Source organism: Engystomops pustulosus, chromosome 3, assembly GCF_040894005.1.
Source record: "Engystomops pustulosus chromosome 3, aEngPut4.maternal, whole genome shotgun sequence".
In the NCBI taxonomy this organism is placed as follows: domain Eukaryota; kingdom Metazoa; phylum Chordata; class Amphibia; order Anura; family Leptodactylidae; genus Engystomops; species Engystomops pustulosus.
Window position 1 is genome coordinate 132762355 of NC_092413.1, and position 15444 is coordinate 132777798.

Genomic DNA, 15444 nt, shown 5'->3' on the forward strand with positions numbered 1-15444 from the left:
TGGCTGACACATCCATACATCATAGCAGGTAGAGTGTATAGTAGTCATAAGGCTGTAATAGATCAGAGATCAGTCTATAGATCAGTCTACCTGTATAACATTTCATATATGTATAAGTAAGTGGGTATGTGACTTGTTTGTATAGGTCACTGTAACTGTAATGCAAATTAGTATGGATGCGAGGATGGAATTTATCTGTCAGTTGTTGTGTCCTGATTGTCAAGGATGCTAGTGGTAGAGAGGAGACCTCAACCTTAAAAGGGTTTTCCCATGAACTAAAGTTAGACCCTATCCACAGAGACCCCCACAGATCCATTAGACTAATGAAGGAGATGGCTGAGCATTCTGCTCCATTAATCTCTATGGAGCTGACGGAGATCGGTGTTGGGGATGACACATCCTTTTTTAGCTTCCTCCAGGGCCTCCTCCAGGGCCTCCTCCAGGGTCTCTGTCAAGGCCAGAAAATAAGATTATAAAAATATTCAAATGGGCTGGAGGCACTCAAGGTTGTGTCTGCCGAGCTCCTCCTCCGATACCCAATTTATGCACGCCCCCACACTTCATTGTTATGCACCCCTCCAAGCCCTCTTTATGGCCGGACAGCCGGGTGATATCACTGGCCGATATACATGTGACTGATCACATGGTCATGACATCACTAAAGGTCTTTTAGCCTACTAGTGGCTACAGAGTGTTCTGCTGTGCGGCAGCCTCTGCTTATGTGTACTGGAAGCTACGGCTGTCCGCACATCCTCTAATATAATAATCCTAGCATCCCTCCCAGCGCTCTCCCGTGACAGTTGGCTGCCGCACAGCAGAACACACTGTGCCACTAGTAGGCTAAAGGACCTTTACTGACGTCACAACCATGTGATCAGTCACATGCATGTCAGCTGATGAAGTCACCCAGCTGTCTGGACGCAGAAAGGGCTGGGAGGAGTGCATAACAATGAAGTGGGGGGCATGCATAAATTAGGTATGGCAGGAGACAGGAGGTGCTTGGCAGTCGCGACCCTGAGCTGAAATTCACACATTTTTCATTTTTGTATTAATGGAACTTGAAATTCAAAAATTTTAACTTCAAAAATGTAAAAAGGTAAAATGATCAGCTGGGCTAACACACTGAGAGTGCCTTTGACCTGTGCCCCTCTCCGTGGCCCCGCTGCAGTATCCCTGGGCCTATAATCACCACTCTACGCTCCTGCTCCGGATCCAACTAAGCTGTGCGCGTTCCCACTCTCTAGGGCGTGTGCGCGCCAGGTCTTCGAGGTTTAAGGGGCCAGCATACTGGTGATTGGCACTGGCTAATCCTGCTCGGCCTTATAATCCAGCACCTCCCTTCCTGCTGTGTTCACATTTCTGCTGTGTTCCCGTCATCCATTCCTGTTCCGTGTGCTAGTCCGTTCCTGCCTGCCTGTACCAAGTGCCAGCTCCTGTTTTCCTGCTGTGAGTTCCAGTGCATCTTCCTAAGCTGTTCTCCTGGTGTCACCCCAGGCTCGGACTGTCTCCTGCATATCCAGCCGTACTACCGCGGGCCTAGTCGCACCTGAGGAACGTCCTGGTGGCACCCCACCGCAGCAAGACCATCCAGCTTTGCGGCAGGCTCTGGTGAAGATCAGGTCCCAGGTGTCAGCTAGTACCATCATCTCCCGCGGTGGTCCAGAGGGTCCATAGACTCTGTCTCCAGACCTAGTACCCCGAGAACTGTGACAGGTATGTGGTTGTTCCCATTGCTTATTTTACCAATATGAGAATAAATATAACACTTACTAGCTAAGCAATCAATTTAGGTGATTCCATGCGCATGGAATCATTAGAACACAAAAATTATCTTATTAAATTGAAGTTTAAAAGGAAATCTATCTCCAGGACCAACTATTGCAAACCAAGCACACTGACATCTTGGTGTGTGCCCCCACATTAAAAACTATGCAAATGAATTAACAAAAGTTTTAAAATTATGCAAATGAACCTGAGGGGCTCCAGGGTCCATTAACTCCTATGCAGCACAGAGCCGCTTAGGCTCATTTGCATAATTGTAAAGGCCTTTTTGGAAAAAACAGGGCATAGTAAGCTAAATGAAGAGCTGATCCTGCCAGAAGGGGCCCAGACCAGCAAGTAAGTGTTCTTGGTTTGCAATCCTTGATCAATGTGGTAGATGTTCTTTAAAGGAAATCTACCACTGCTTGCATGATGAAATCATGCGAGCACACCACCCTGTAGGCTATTCAATACTGATTTCATTTCATACTTTGGTTAGGGACAAAAACCTTTAGTTTAGCTTAAAAAAAAATCGATTTACTTACATATGCAAATGAGCCTTCGATGCTACCCCTACATCACTGGCCACCTTTCCTTCCCTTCTGAACGTTAATTATGCATACCTCCGTCTTATGCGCCCACCTTCTGGTGCCGAGAGCTGTGATGTCACATTGCTCTCAGCACTTATTGTGCATGCGCAGAGACAAACTATCGCACAGCCTACCACTTCTTACTGCACATGGGCAATAAGTGCCGAGAGCAATGTGACATCACAGCTCTCAGCACCAGAAGGAGGGCGCATAAGAAGATGGAGGCATGCATAATTAAAGTTCGGAAGGGAAGGAAAGCTGGCCAGTGATGTAGCATTGAAGGCTCATTTGCATATGTAAGTAAATCGATTTTTTTTAAGCTAAACTAAAGGTTGATGTCCCTAACCAAAGTATGTCCTGTAATCAGTATGGAATAGCCTACAGGGTGGTGTGCTCGCATGATTTCATCATGCAAGCAGAGGTAGATTTCCTTTAATCCTTTAATATTTAGGATAACAAAGGGGTTATCCTACAAAAAGGTAACACAAAATAAATAGACTTCTGAAGTTATCAAGGGGGGATGGGGTGTCTACTTCTACTCATAATTTTGATATTTCTCTATCTTTATTACCACATGTACATGTCTGCAGGTGAAAACCAGTGGTCTGAAGCCACTTCTATTTCTGTAGAGTATATAACTATAAATATATACATCTGTCCATCAAGCTGGTAAATGTAAGGTGAAAATCATCATCACCTCCTTGTTAAGTTTATTACCTAATAATGGTCAATGACATAAACATAATCTTGAAGGTACGATATAGAAGTGGATTGACAAAGAAGTACCTTGACCTTGCAGAGAAATGTTTTGATGAACAAAGCTTTGTGTGATGCATGGCGTCATTTTACAAGGCATTTCCTTTAATGTTACCACACAAAACCCTCCATGTATCTTCTTTTTATGTATGTATAAAGAGTACAGCAAAAGAGTCTAGGCTGAGAAAAGCAGACGTACTTGCACTAAAAATAAACTTACCAGTGGCTATAAGACTGAAATAACAGATCATCAAACTGTAAGTGTTCTTTTAATTATTTTTATGCTTTGCTTGCCTGTGTGTTCAATTGCTCAGATTTTTCATTTTAATTTGCAAGAACACCATGTGCCTCCAGGTTGCTATTCTGAAGCAAGCTGGATATGATTTACACTTCATCAGATGGCTAACGTGATACACATCTAATGCCTACAAACAATTCGAAAAGTGAGGAATTTTTCCCCTTTAGAAAGACACTTTCTTAGATGTAAAGGAACATTAGTATTATAACTGCTGGTGGGAAATAAAAGCTTTTCAAGGTAAAAATGGTCAAAGGTGGATTATTGATTACATTTCTTGATGTCCCTGAACTAAAAATATAAAAAAAAAACAGAGAATTGTCAGAAATTCTAGTGCAGCAGAAAACGGGGGAAAATATAGCACACATCATTGAGTGTTCCTAATGTTATTATTGACTGTTAATTTAACAGTTTGACTGTTTTATTTCTGTGGAACAAATTGTACATAATTTAAAGGGGTATTCCGGGAATAAACATAATTCATATTCAAATGGGTCATGAAAATATAAGCTTACATGTAATTAGTTGTAATTAACAGAAAAATGTTGTGGACTCCATAATGATGAATTAAAATGCAACCAGCCATTTAATTAGTCCTGTGGATTTTTCCCAGTGTAGCAGGTACAGAACTGAAGATGACTGCCCTATGAGCTGGACACATCACGTGCCCTGCAACTGCCTGAGCAGGTCATGTGATCATCTCTATTATTGGCTGTAGTCAGTTACTTGCAAAGGGCTTCATGTCACAAAGGGTACAGGGCCTAACGTGATTAGGAAGCATAGCCATCATCAAGGAGAAGAGAAGCCTCCGATATCTGTGAAGACAGTTCAGTTCATGAAGGAGAGAAGTAAAGGTGTGTGTGGCAGGACAGCACAGTGTGTGCATGTGTTAGAAGGGAAGATATGAGGCAGGAGCAGTGTGTGCATAAGTCACAAGTGAAAGTGTATGTAGAAGAATGGGATGGGATATGTAAGGGGAATGGACAAAAGTGTCATTTATTTGTGGCTGGAGGGACAAGAGGGGTGTATTTACATGGGGCTGCATGTTAGGGGCTGAAAAAAATGTAATTACATAGCACTCAATTAGAAAGCTGGAGGGACAGGAGGGATGCATTTACATGGGACTGCATGTTAGGAGGCTGGGGGGAGGGGCAGGAGGGATGCATTTGCCTCATATGTTCTAGGGTATGTTGACCAGGTGAATTTATTTTTTTTAACTTTGCTTGTTGGTGGATTTAAAGGATTTGAAAAATGTGTGTTTCCTTCCAAAAACAGATAAAGCTCAGTTACATTAATTTAGCTACAGATGAGCTGCAATACCAGCACAAACTGTAATCAAACAAACAGCGTGGCACTGTTTGTGGAAGAAAGTACTCATGCTAAAAGCCAGAGAGAACATTTTAACCCTTTCCCTGCAAAGGACATATTCCATGCAACATCACATGGTCAAAGATGTATGAGATAAGTACTCGATACTAGGATCCCTAGAATCTCACAATTTGTCTCTTAAAGAGGACAATCTCATAGAAAATTGTGTTTCAAGGCAGAAATATTCATGTTTAACCCTTTAAGGACCTCGCCCTTTTTTGTTTTTTCATTTCCATTTTTCACTCCATATAATTAAAAATCTATAACTTTTATTTTTACACGTAAAGAGCTCTGTGACTTCATCAAACCAGAGGGGCGGGCACAGCACCAATACAGTAGTAATGTATCAAAACTAATTATCAATACAACAAGAGAAAAAAAACGATGCAGCATGAGACCAAAAATGAAACAATATTTAACAATCTTTATTAAACATGTTACACCACACACAAAAGATTAAAACCACTTAAAAAGTGCAACTAGTATGTTGCAACAATTACTGGGCACGTGACGGTACAAAGCCGTGTGGTTTTAATATTTTGTGTGTGGTGTAACATGTTTAATAAAGATTGTTAAAGATTGTTTAATTTTTGGTCTTATGCTGCATCGTTTTTTTTCTCTTGTTAAATTGCACTTCATAGTGACGGTATTTATTCTTCCATGCCGTGTACTGGGAAGCAGGAAAAAAATTTATGCTGTAATTTTAGTTTTATGTGAGATATTTGTGTCAAAATTGTAAAAATTGCTCTGGACAATATCACCGCAACATTTTCAGAAATGCCTGGCAGTGACTGTTACATGGGACTGTATGTGGAGTGGAGAGATTGCTTTTAAAACAGATTGGACTGGACCTGCTGCCTTTGCCAATTAAACCGTTAGAAACCCTGTATACATGCACATACACATTCTGCAAATGGATGCAGAACGCCTATACACTTTACACATACATGAACACACTTGTTCACAAAGAAGTAACAATGTACCGTATATACTCGAGTATAAGCCGAGTTTTTCAGCATAAAAAAGAGCTGAAAAGAGCTGGTGTCTCTGCGCAGCACTGCATAATCTGTGTGTACTATATAAATAAAACAATTATTATTAGCATTATTATACTGGTAGGTTGATTAGATTGTGAGCCCCATTGGGGACAGGGACCGTTTTGGCAACCTCCGTGCAGCGCTGCGTAATCTGTGTGTGCTATATAAATAAAGGAATTATTATTACTATTCATCAGGTCCATGCCTCCCCATGTATCTGTTTATTTTTTGCTCAATAGAGTAGAAGACATTTTAGAAGACATAGTAAGCTACATGGACCTGTTAGTAGGTTGATAGGCCAAAACCCGATGACAGGTGCATTTTAAATAGCACTAGTTATTTGCAGTACTCAAAGCTACATTATAAATCTGGTATAGTTTAACACTGCACAGTCTACATTTTTTGGTGGCTAGGTTTGTTTCTGAAAAAGCACAAACATGAGAAAGCCTAAAAAAAGTATATTGCTTTTGGAATGCATAAAGGGAAAATGGAAACGCAAACACAGATAAGAGCCTGGTCCTGCAGGGGTTAATGATGTTGCATGATTTTAAAATCTATGTATTTCTATAAATTCACAATGTAAATATTAGATTAATAACAATAACATGATTGCATCTTCTTTTCCGCATTTTAATTTCCTTTTTGGAGCTTTTTTATGGAAGCTCTAAGAGTCTTGTGCTCTATCAGTTACTTACTCAATAGAACAGTTAATGCATGCAACAGCTAAATGAACATGTCAGTGGGAAAAGAAGCTACTTACACATAATCTATTAATGTGCAAATAGCAAATAACATGTAGTTTGTAATTTGTGCATTTATTTGTTTAATAGTATAGCTCCTTAATCTTACCCATTTAGATTTCTAATTAGATATTGCGCCTTTACATATTTATCTATTATCAAAATGGTTTTATAATTATGACAAACTCAGATCTTCATTTTGAATTTACATACCATTGGGCCTTGTTCACCTTTTGGTCCCTGAAAATAAAATGCATGTATAATTACAGACATACTATTATGCATTTATTTATTCTACAATTTTCACATGGTGTCAGATTGCTAAATGAGATTTACTATTAACATCCTAGTGTAAGTGCATTACTACTGTTATGTACTGGCTTCAAATGTTACGGTGTACAGATTCAACATGGCATCAGCAATCATATGTATGAAAGTGTTAGCAACCATATGTATGAAAGTATTATCTCCTCAAGGCTTTATTTTATAGGAAAAATATCTTTGGAGCCAGTGGGATTCATAAAGCGAACCTGATACCACATTTTTCACAAATACCGCTAGTGGCAAGTTCTTATAGGGCCCTAGTAGCTCTACCAGCCTTTTCTTAGCTACTTTTTCCCTCAGATCCCCATATAATCAGGGTTATAACTTTCCTGGTATCCATGTATCTTCAGAGTGATTTAAGGGGCGTGGCCTAATGTCATGTGACCAAGTTGACATAATCACAGGTCCTTTAGCCTTTGAACATTAGAATACTGTAAACCATGCATATATCTGACCACATAAATCACAGCAACCTACATGGACTTCTACTCCTCTCCATGTAGGCTGGTAACATGAAATTTCTGCTGCATGTAGAGATAGCAAGGGGAGAAGCTGCTGGATTTAGCCTGAGGAGGCCACGCCAACCTCAATTTGCTATAGATATGCTTGGACACCAGGAAAAATTATAAAGTTTAATATATGGGAATCTGTGGGGAACAATTTTAAGCTAAAAGAAGGGTGTCACTTAGTTACTAGTCAGAACCTTCCAATAAAACTAGCAAACACTTCAGTGCCATACCTTGAGAACGCCAGACCAAGCTTACAGTGGTCCAGCGTATTCATGAGGTGACTGTCCGAGTCACACCCCTCTTCTCTGCTTCTCCCTCGGACCGCAACTCCCATACCATAGGCCTGCAGTGACTGCCATGCGACAGTCACCGCCTCCTAGTACCACCCCCCTCATGAATACGCCAGACCCCTGTAAGCTCGGTCCGGTGTTCTCTGGGCATGGCACTGCAGTGTTTGTTAGCGTTATCGGAAGGTTCTGATAAAGCTAGCAGTTTAACACTGCTACATCTGGGGTAGCGTGTTTTTTAGGGTGACATGTCCTCTTTAATGCTTTTTAGAACTTAAAATTAAAGGATGATGTGTATAAAAATGTTTGTACCTCCCATGTGTATTATGTTTATATCCCCCATTTTTACTTTCAAGATGAAAAAAATCAGTCAATTAATACATAAATAATAAAACCTTGAACAAATAACCAAACATATGTATGTGAATGATTCCTGTTACATGTTGCATTTCACAAACATGTAAATATGTTCCAGAAAATAGAGAATGCTATATCCTGTGCTGGTAACATTCACATATTTTATCATTTTTACAGTGTTTAAGCCATCTACAATCAATGCTGGACATTTACTAACCTTTATTTCAAAGAGGAAAACTGAAACCTAATACATTGCTTCTGCAACATATGTAACTGAATTTGTAATGTTCTGCCAACCGGTCTTTCAATGCATAAGTGCTCTGCATGATTTATATAGGACTGTTAGAAGGCTATGGCAGTACTGACAATCAGTTTGGGAAAAAAACTGAAAATCTTTGAAAATTGCTCATTTAAATGTCTGTAGGAGAAATGTTCTCTGATCTTGACATTCATTTTACACACAGTGAGAAAAATTATCTTTGGGGTAAAAAATGGCACGTCATAAAATATTGTAATTAAAAATGTCTGTGGTGGGAATATTAATACCCATGATATCTTAGTGTAGAAAGTTTAAGTATCTGCACTATGAAGGAGAATGTATTAAAGAGGTTGTCCACTTTCAGCACATAATTGATATTGTTTATTTAATAAAAAGTTATAGAATTTTCCAATATACTTTCTGCATCAATTCCTCATGGTTTCTCTGCTTGCTGTCCTGCTATAGGAAGCTTCATTGTTTACTTCCAGTGGACAGAAACCTGAACATGGTCATGTGATGTCACACATCTGAAGAGAGTAATCAGAGCTGTTGGCTTTAACGAGCCAGGTACCAGTGTGACATCACATGACCAGGGACAGATTTCTATCAACTGGAAGTAAACATAGAAGCTTCCTATTGCAGGACAGCAAGCAGAGATATGGAAAACTGTGAGGAATCGATACAGACGCTATATTAGAAAATTGTATAACTTCTCATTATATGAAAAATGTTAAATATTTGCTGAAAGTAGACAACCCCATTAACCATGACTAGCATGTGGTATTGTATTTCCCTCAGACGTCCTGTTGGAGAGTTAGCACAACAATAAGTAATGATTTCTTTTCAATAATGCCAAAGCTACATAGTGTCTATATGAGAAGGCTTTTGTAGATGTTTGAAAGAGGAAAATATCATTTTGTTGTCAAGACTAGTGATGGGGTGCTGCTGTTTGGGATCTGGGTCCATGGTTGGACCCAGACTTGTCCTCTGTAGGAATGACTGTGATTGCCCAGCCTGGACATGTGACTGTTTCATAATATCAGGCTCACCTATCCAAACATCATTACACAGAGTAGCCAGACTAGGGAGAGGTTGCTGCTTTGGCCTGCCTATCCACTGTCTCAAATTTTGACTTTCCACATTCCTGTAACTTGAAATTTTTGAATTCTGTATTCCCAGAACTTGAACTTTTGACAATCCTTATATCCGGAACTTGAACTTGTAATTTTGACAGTCCATATACCCGGAACTTGAACTTTTGACCATCAGCATTACCAGAATTTTAAATGCAGTGAGAGGAAGGGTGTCTGTTTTTTTCAATTTCACTTAAACATCTAAGTAAATACCACTAAAGTCAGAGGTCAGAAAACAGACCTTGTACCGCAAATGCATACATTTCCTCCAATATGTCTATTTAAGCTTTTCAATATTTCAAATTTCAGGGACATCATTTTGCCAGATCCAGCATGGCCGCCAATCCAGCATGGCTGATGATCCAGCATGGCCGCCGATCCAGCAACATTTCCGGGTAGCATGGGATGCACCCGAACTATGGACCCCAGAAAAAAGAATCCTGCTCATCTCTAGTCATTTATAAAATGAGCTAAACAAGCAATGCATCCAACAAACACAACACATTGAATAGACCCCTTTTCTGAAAAAGATATGCAATGGAAGTACAGTAATATTGAGGCCTTCCAAATGTATATTGTATGCAATATCAGTTAGAGGGGAATACAAATACAAGCGATGGTGTTTCTATAAAACTGCGAACATTTTTAAGGCACAGCCAAAATAACACACATTGTAAGTTAAAAGCTAAAATTGTAGATGGAGTTCCGGGGCATGGTTATGGTAAAGATCTCTTATGTATGTGATAACTGAGGACATTGAACATTTTATAGTTGTCACTAGAACAGAGAAAAAAGCGTCAGGCCTATGAACGCCTTGATGAAGGAAGTATGGCTTCCTGCTGCAGCACTTAGTTAATAGAGCATGCCATGTTATGCAATTACCTGCAGGCATTGTTTTTACAGACTCAATAAAAAGACATTCATTAAACAAACTTAATATGTTATGTGTTGAATGGAAATGAATAACATCTTCTACATTGTAAATTACAAAATGAGAATGACTTTCAAGTTGAATACAAACCTGAGGGCCAGGTTGTCCGGATGTCACAGCAGCAGAGGTAGCACCCTGAAAAAAGTGTGATATGTATTTTGGAATCAATACATAGAATTGAAGTGAACAAAAGTTTAGTGTACTTTACCCAATATTTTCATTTACATTTCTAACTTAAAGTATCTTAGTAGTTAAACAGCTCTACAGATAAAAAATATATATCATATTTTAGGACTATTATCATCCAAAAAGAGGAATTATATATCTCTGACACAGCTCTGCTACATCTATACACTCACACACAGTACTGCTAAAACCATTCACTCACACACAGATCTGATAGAACCATTTACTCACTCAAATGAACACACTCAGAATGGCTCCATCTGTTCACAAACACATACCTCTTCCTCATAACTAGTTCCAGACACAATTTCTTCTTAACTTGTCTGGTCCCATCTCCTGGCAGCAAGAAAGGGCTTTAGGACCTTGGAGTGATGCAGGATCATATATTAAGTTGCATGCTTCTGACATCACGCCAGATCCTGCAGCTCTGTGCCAGAACTTCACCAGATCTCCAGAACAGTGGAATGTGTGGAGACAGAGGCATTTTTAGCAATTTTTTCTTGCTTAAAGTGTGTCTTAATAGTCCGAAAAATAGTTATATAAAAAAGAGAGAGAGATGTAATCACTGAAGTAACCATGATTGTGGCTACAATGATTGTTACTATAAGAGTGCATTCCAGTACTCTGGGAATTGTTTTATATTATAAAGATTAGTTTTGTTTCATATGTCTTTAGAGTCTCATTGGAGAGAAACTCTTTAGATAGGTGGATATGCTCTCTGCCAGTCTCTCCACTGGTTACCCATAGCACAGTGAATTTAATTTAAAATAGTAACCACGAATTATGAAGCCGTCCACTAGCTGTCCCCTCCATATATCTCTGCCCCACACATAATCTCTGTTCCTCTAAGGACATTCAGCTTCACTCTATACCCATCCACTCTTCTCACAACCGTATCCAGGACTGTGTCAAACTGTCCCCACTTCCCAAACCGTCAAGCGTAATATGAAAATCCACCTATTGGAGATCGCCTACAATGCACAACAACTGGACTGCTCTGCTCCCTCACCTCCTGTCTACATCTTCGCTCCCATTTAGATGTGAGCCCTCTCAGGCAGGGTTTTCCTGACACTTGTCTCCTGATCACTGTAGTTTTGTACTTTAATTTGTTCTTGTCTTTATGTAATGTATGTGAACCCCTTACTGATTGTACAGCACCATGGAATTAATGGTGCTCTATAAACAGATAATAATAATAATTAATAGTAATAATAATAACACTAAGAGGCTCCAGACCAGTTTACACCAGGTCTAGCCAGAAAACCGACGGACAAGCCATTTTAAATTTCCCATTGTATTTCTGCTGGTGAGATGAACCAGAAAGTCTAATAATATCCAAGTTTATACTATACGTAATATGAACTATAGTAGTGCCTGCTGCAATTTATTGCAAGTAGTGCTGTGAATAGCTGACTATGTGAGGTCTAATTTACACTGAGAATATTGGTCTATTAGGCCTATTGCTGCAAGAATAATTTGATGATATGAAAATACATTGAAATCTTCATACTTTATGCTGAAGTGAATAGATATATCTGGAAACATTACATTATTTCAATCTTAGAAATTAGTTTAAATTAACCAATTAAACCAATTAAATTTTAACTAATATCATGAAAGCAGAAGAGATTATCTAGAACTTTGAATGCATTTATATTAAGTCTGAACAAAGCAATATATAGCAAACTAAGCTCTAAATACTGTTAATAAATGTACAACATAAAACATATCATACAAATGTCTTTTTATCTTTGCTTTAATTTGGTAAAATTATTCATCAAAGGTCTTGTCCAGAATCAAACTTTTTTTTGGTTATTTGTCCCAGGTGGTATAAAAATAATAAAGTACTAACTTACCTACTTGCCTCTCCTGTTACCTCTGGTCCGACACAGTATTTAAGTCAGACTTTGGCTGCTACAGGTACAGGTCTGTAGCTGCTTCATGAGCCTTCTGAGCCTTTGTATCCCAACAAAAGCTGGCCCTGATGGGAGACAGCTTCCTGGATCGGGGGTCAAATTTAAAAGGGTATTCCCAACTCACTATATGCCTTTTATTTAATTTCTAAACTGTAGACATAAATTTCTTCAATTGGTGGTCATTTTTAAAAAAGTACCTATTTGGTGATTATTTACTGTATATGTGGCTTATATACCTTAGTTGCAGCCTCCGCCACACACCAGTAGAGGTGGCCGTTCAGGCGCACTGAGAGTAGGTTTTCTCACTGGTACTGGCAGGGATTATGTGAACGCGCCTAACTCACGCATGCACCATTCACATTTTCCCAACATCCTCGCTTCTGCTTGCTTACTAGATAAGAGAGGCTGCTATGGAGTGCACTGTAGCGTCTCAGAAGCGTTTAAGCAGGACTGCTGCATTGAGACCTGGATAGCTGCAGCTAGTTGCCGGGGCACAGTACAGCAGCAATCAGGTTGGCTAGGAGGTGAACTGGTGTCTCAGCCAAACAGGACAGCGAAGAAGCTACAGCAACCCCCCCCCCCTCCCAGCCTCTCTTATCTAGTGAGCAAGCAGAAGCGAGGATATCAAATGAGGATGTGAACGGCGCATGCATGAGTTAGGTACGTTCACATAATCCCGGCCAGTGCCAGTCAGAAAACCCACTATCTGTGCGCCTGCGCAGCCACCTCTGCTGGTGTGTGGTGGAGGCATTATCTAAAGATAAATGGAGGCTGCAACTAGGAAATATAAGCCCCATTTACAGTAAATAATTACCATATAGGTACATTTTTTTTAAAATTATAACCAATTTATATCTACAGTTAAATAAAAGGGATTTAATGAGTTGGGAATACCCCTTTAAGCTGTTAGTTCTTTATTATTTTTAAATAATCTTTGGGCCTATAGTAAAAAAAAATGACCCTGGCAACCCTTTTTAACAAATTTTAATAAAACATTTTAACAAACAATAGCCTTGACAGGTGGCATATTATGTCAAATCCACTAATGGTTCTAACATAGACACTCATTCTTTTAGAATGTCTAGTAGGATATTAGAATATCTCACCAATTCTGTAAATTGAGTAGATAAAGGTTTGTACCCATATCATTTGTAAAATGTTAATGTCCTAATTTGGAATCAATTGCTGCAAGATGTAAATTTAAGGAGCTAAGATAGGGTAGCTTACTGTAGGGACACTGAATTCCAGAAGGTAAGTAATACCAAATACACAGCAACACTAGTAGGCACATGATATGTGTTTAATTTGTTTTAAATATTTTTTTTTTAATTTACATGCAACAGAATATGACTTTGAGATACAAAGTACATTTAACATTTTTATTATCCTGACACATGGCACTCTAATTTCTGAAATACCTTGTACATGTACAGGCTGCCCATCCCATTTCCTTCAGAGAGTGGTGCTCCCTTAAAAAAAATAAAGTTTCCATCAGATGACAAGCCTTGGTTTTATATTTTTTCATATGCTCATTAAGAAGTGTCAAAATGGTACAAATTCATTGGCGGGTTGGAAAACAGTTTAGGCAAATAACATATCAGCAATATTTATTTTAGTGAAACCTTTTGTATATCAAGTCCCAGAACAATAGTATCTATTTATGAATTTTAATCTGCATACTTTACAGTGTTTAGTGATGCATTAAAATACATGGGTTTATGGTTCTATGGCAAATCCAGGGGCATAACTAGGAGAGGCAGGGCCCCATAGCAGACTCCTGAAACTTCTATATACATAAAACTTACATTTCTTCACTTATACACACACATTTATACAATCTTACATACATTTACACATGCATACATATAGAGCTTGTGCACATCACATATGAACACATACATTGCCATATAGAGATATAAAGCATATAAACAGTATATACACCATATACACCATATACACATCACAGATACACACACACACAAAAACAGCATGTATACATCACATATATGTTATATAAAAATTATGATGTGGAATATATAATGGTGCACATCCTACTTTCTTTAGTGTCAGATCAGATGACAGGGCCCCCTAACACTGTGAGCTCCGCTATGGCTGTTACCACTGTAGTTACGCCTGTGGGCAAATCCATTGAATATTTTACTGCAGGGTCCATGCCTTGTCAATATCACATAGAAATGCCTGTATAAAAAGCAATAAGAACCACTAACAACATACCAAAAGATACAAGATATTATACGCCACCACTCATTCACCAAGTGCGCAGGCGTGGGGATAGTAACACTCCGCTCCGGCCCACTCCCAGCTCGCCTGGCTGCACCCCCTCTTCTTCACGCTCCTTCATGCCCCACTGGCGTGAAGGTGGCAGTTTGGGGGAAATCATCGCAAGTGCTAGCAATAAGCTAGCATTTGCGATTATTTCAGGGCTTCTACACCATTGGTGCAGAGGCCCTTATAAATATTCCCCAAGGAGTCTGTCTTTATACCAATAATGTTTTTATTCTGTACAAAAATCTAGTATGATAATAATCAGGACAATTTATAATTGAGGACACAGAGCCCAAGATGGTAAAGGCTTATAAGAAATATACAAGCCCCCTCCAATGTCTGAACACTAAAATCACATCATGTAAAATAAATATCCTCATCAATACTTAATAATGTTTAATATTAGTAAAGTACTAGGAAAGTACTAGTAAAGGTGAGTCCTGATGGTCATATACTAGTCAAAAATCCCACAGAGGTAGCTTCTGGTCTGTACATAAATTCTCATAACAGCTAATATGCACAAGTAGACATGATGGAGGGTTAGGAGTAGACTCGCAAGGTCATTAAGACACACCTTGACGTGAGTTTCGTGGCAACTGCTTTGTCAGGATGCAGTATGTTTATGTCGTTTCCAGATTTATATATCCGCCAACTCAGACATCACTTACTGGCATGTCCCCCACATGACGTGCTCAAACCATGAGGTTGC

The 15444-nt window shown here is 39.1% G+C and overlaps 1 protein-coding gene and 1 long non-coding RNA gene across 5 annotated transcripts in view; one reads left to right on the top strand and one right to left on the bottom strand.

Annotated features, from left to right (window-relative positions):
• The window catches only part of COL19A1 (collagen type XIX alpha 1 chain), a 553058-nt gene that overhangs the window by 90350 nt on the left and 447264 nt on the right, over window positions 1–15444 (bottom strand). For all 4 annotated transcript variants that reach the window (XM_072142184.1, XM_072142183.1, XM_072142182.1 and 1 more), the window contains 3 exons: window positions 13868–13918; window positions 10438–10482; window positions 6761–6787 (listed from right to left, as the gene is read on the bottom strand). In XM_072142184.1, the coding sequence (XP_071998285.1) occupies window positions 6761–6787; window positions 10438–10482; window positions 13868–13918 (123 nt within the window). The remainder of the gene's footprint in view (window positions 1–6760; window positions 6788–10437; window positions 10483–13867; window positions 13919–15444) is intronic.
• LOC140121951 (uncharacterized) lies at window positions 937–10329 on the top strand. The gene is made up of 3 exons (XR_011854226.1): window positions 937–1713; window positions 3267–3364; window positions 9726–10329. It is a non-coding gene; the product is annotated as an uncharacterized lncRNA (long non-coding RNA).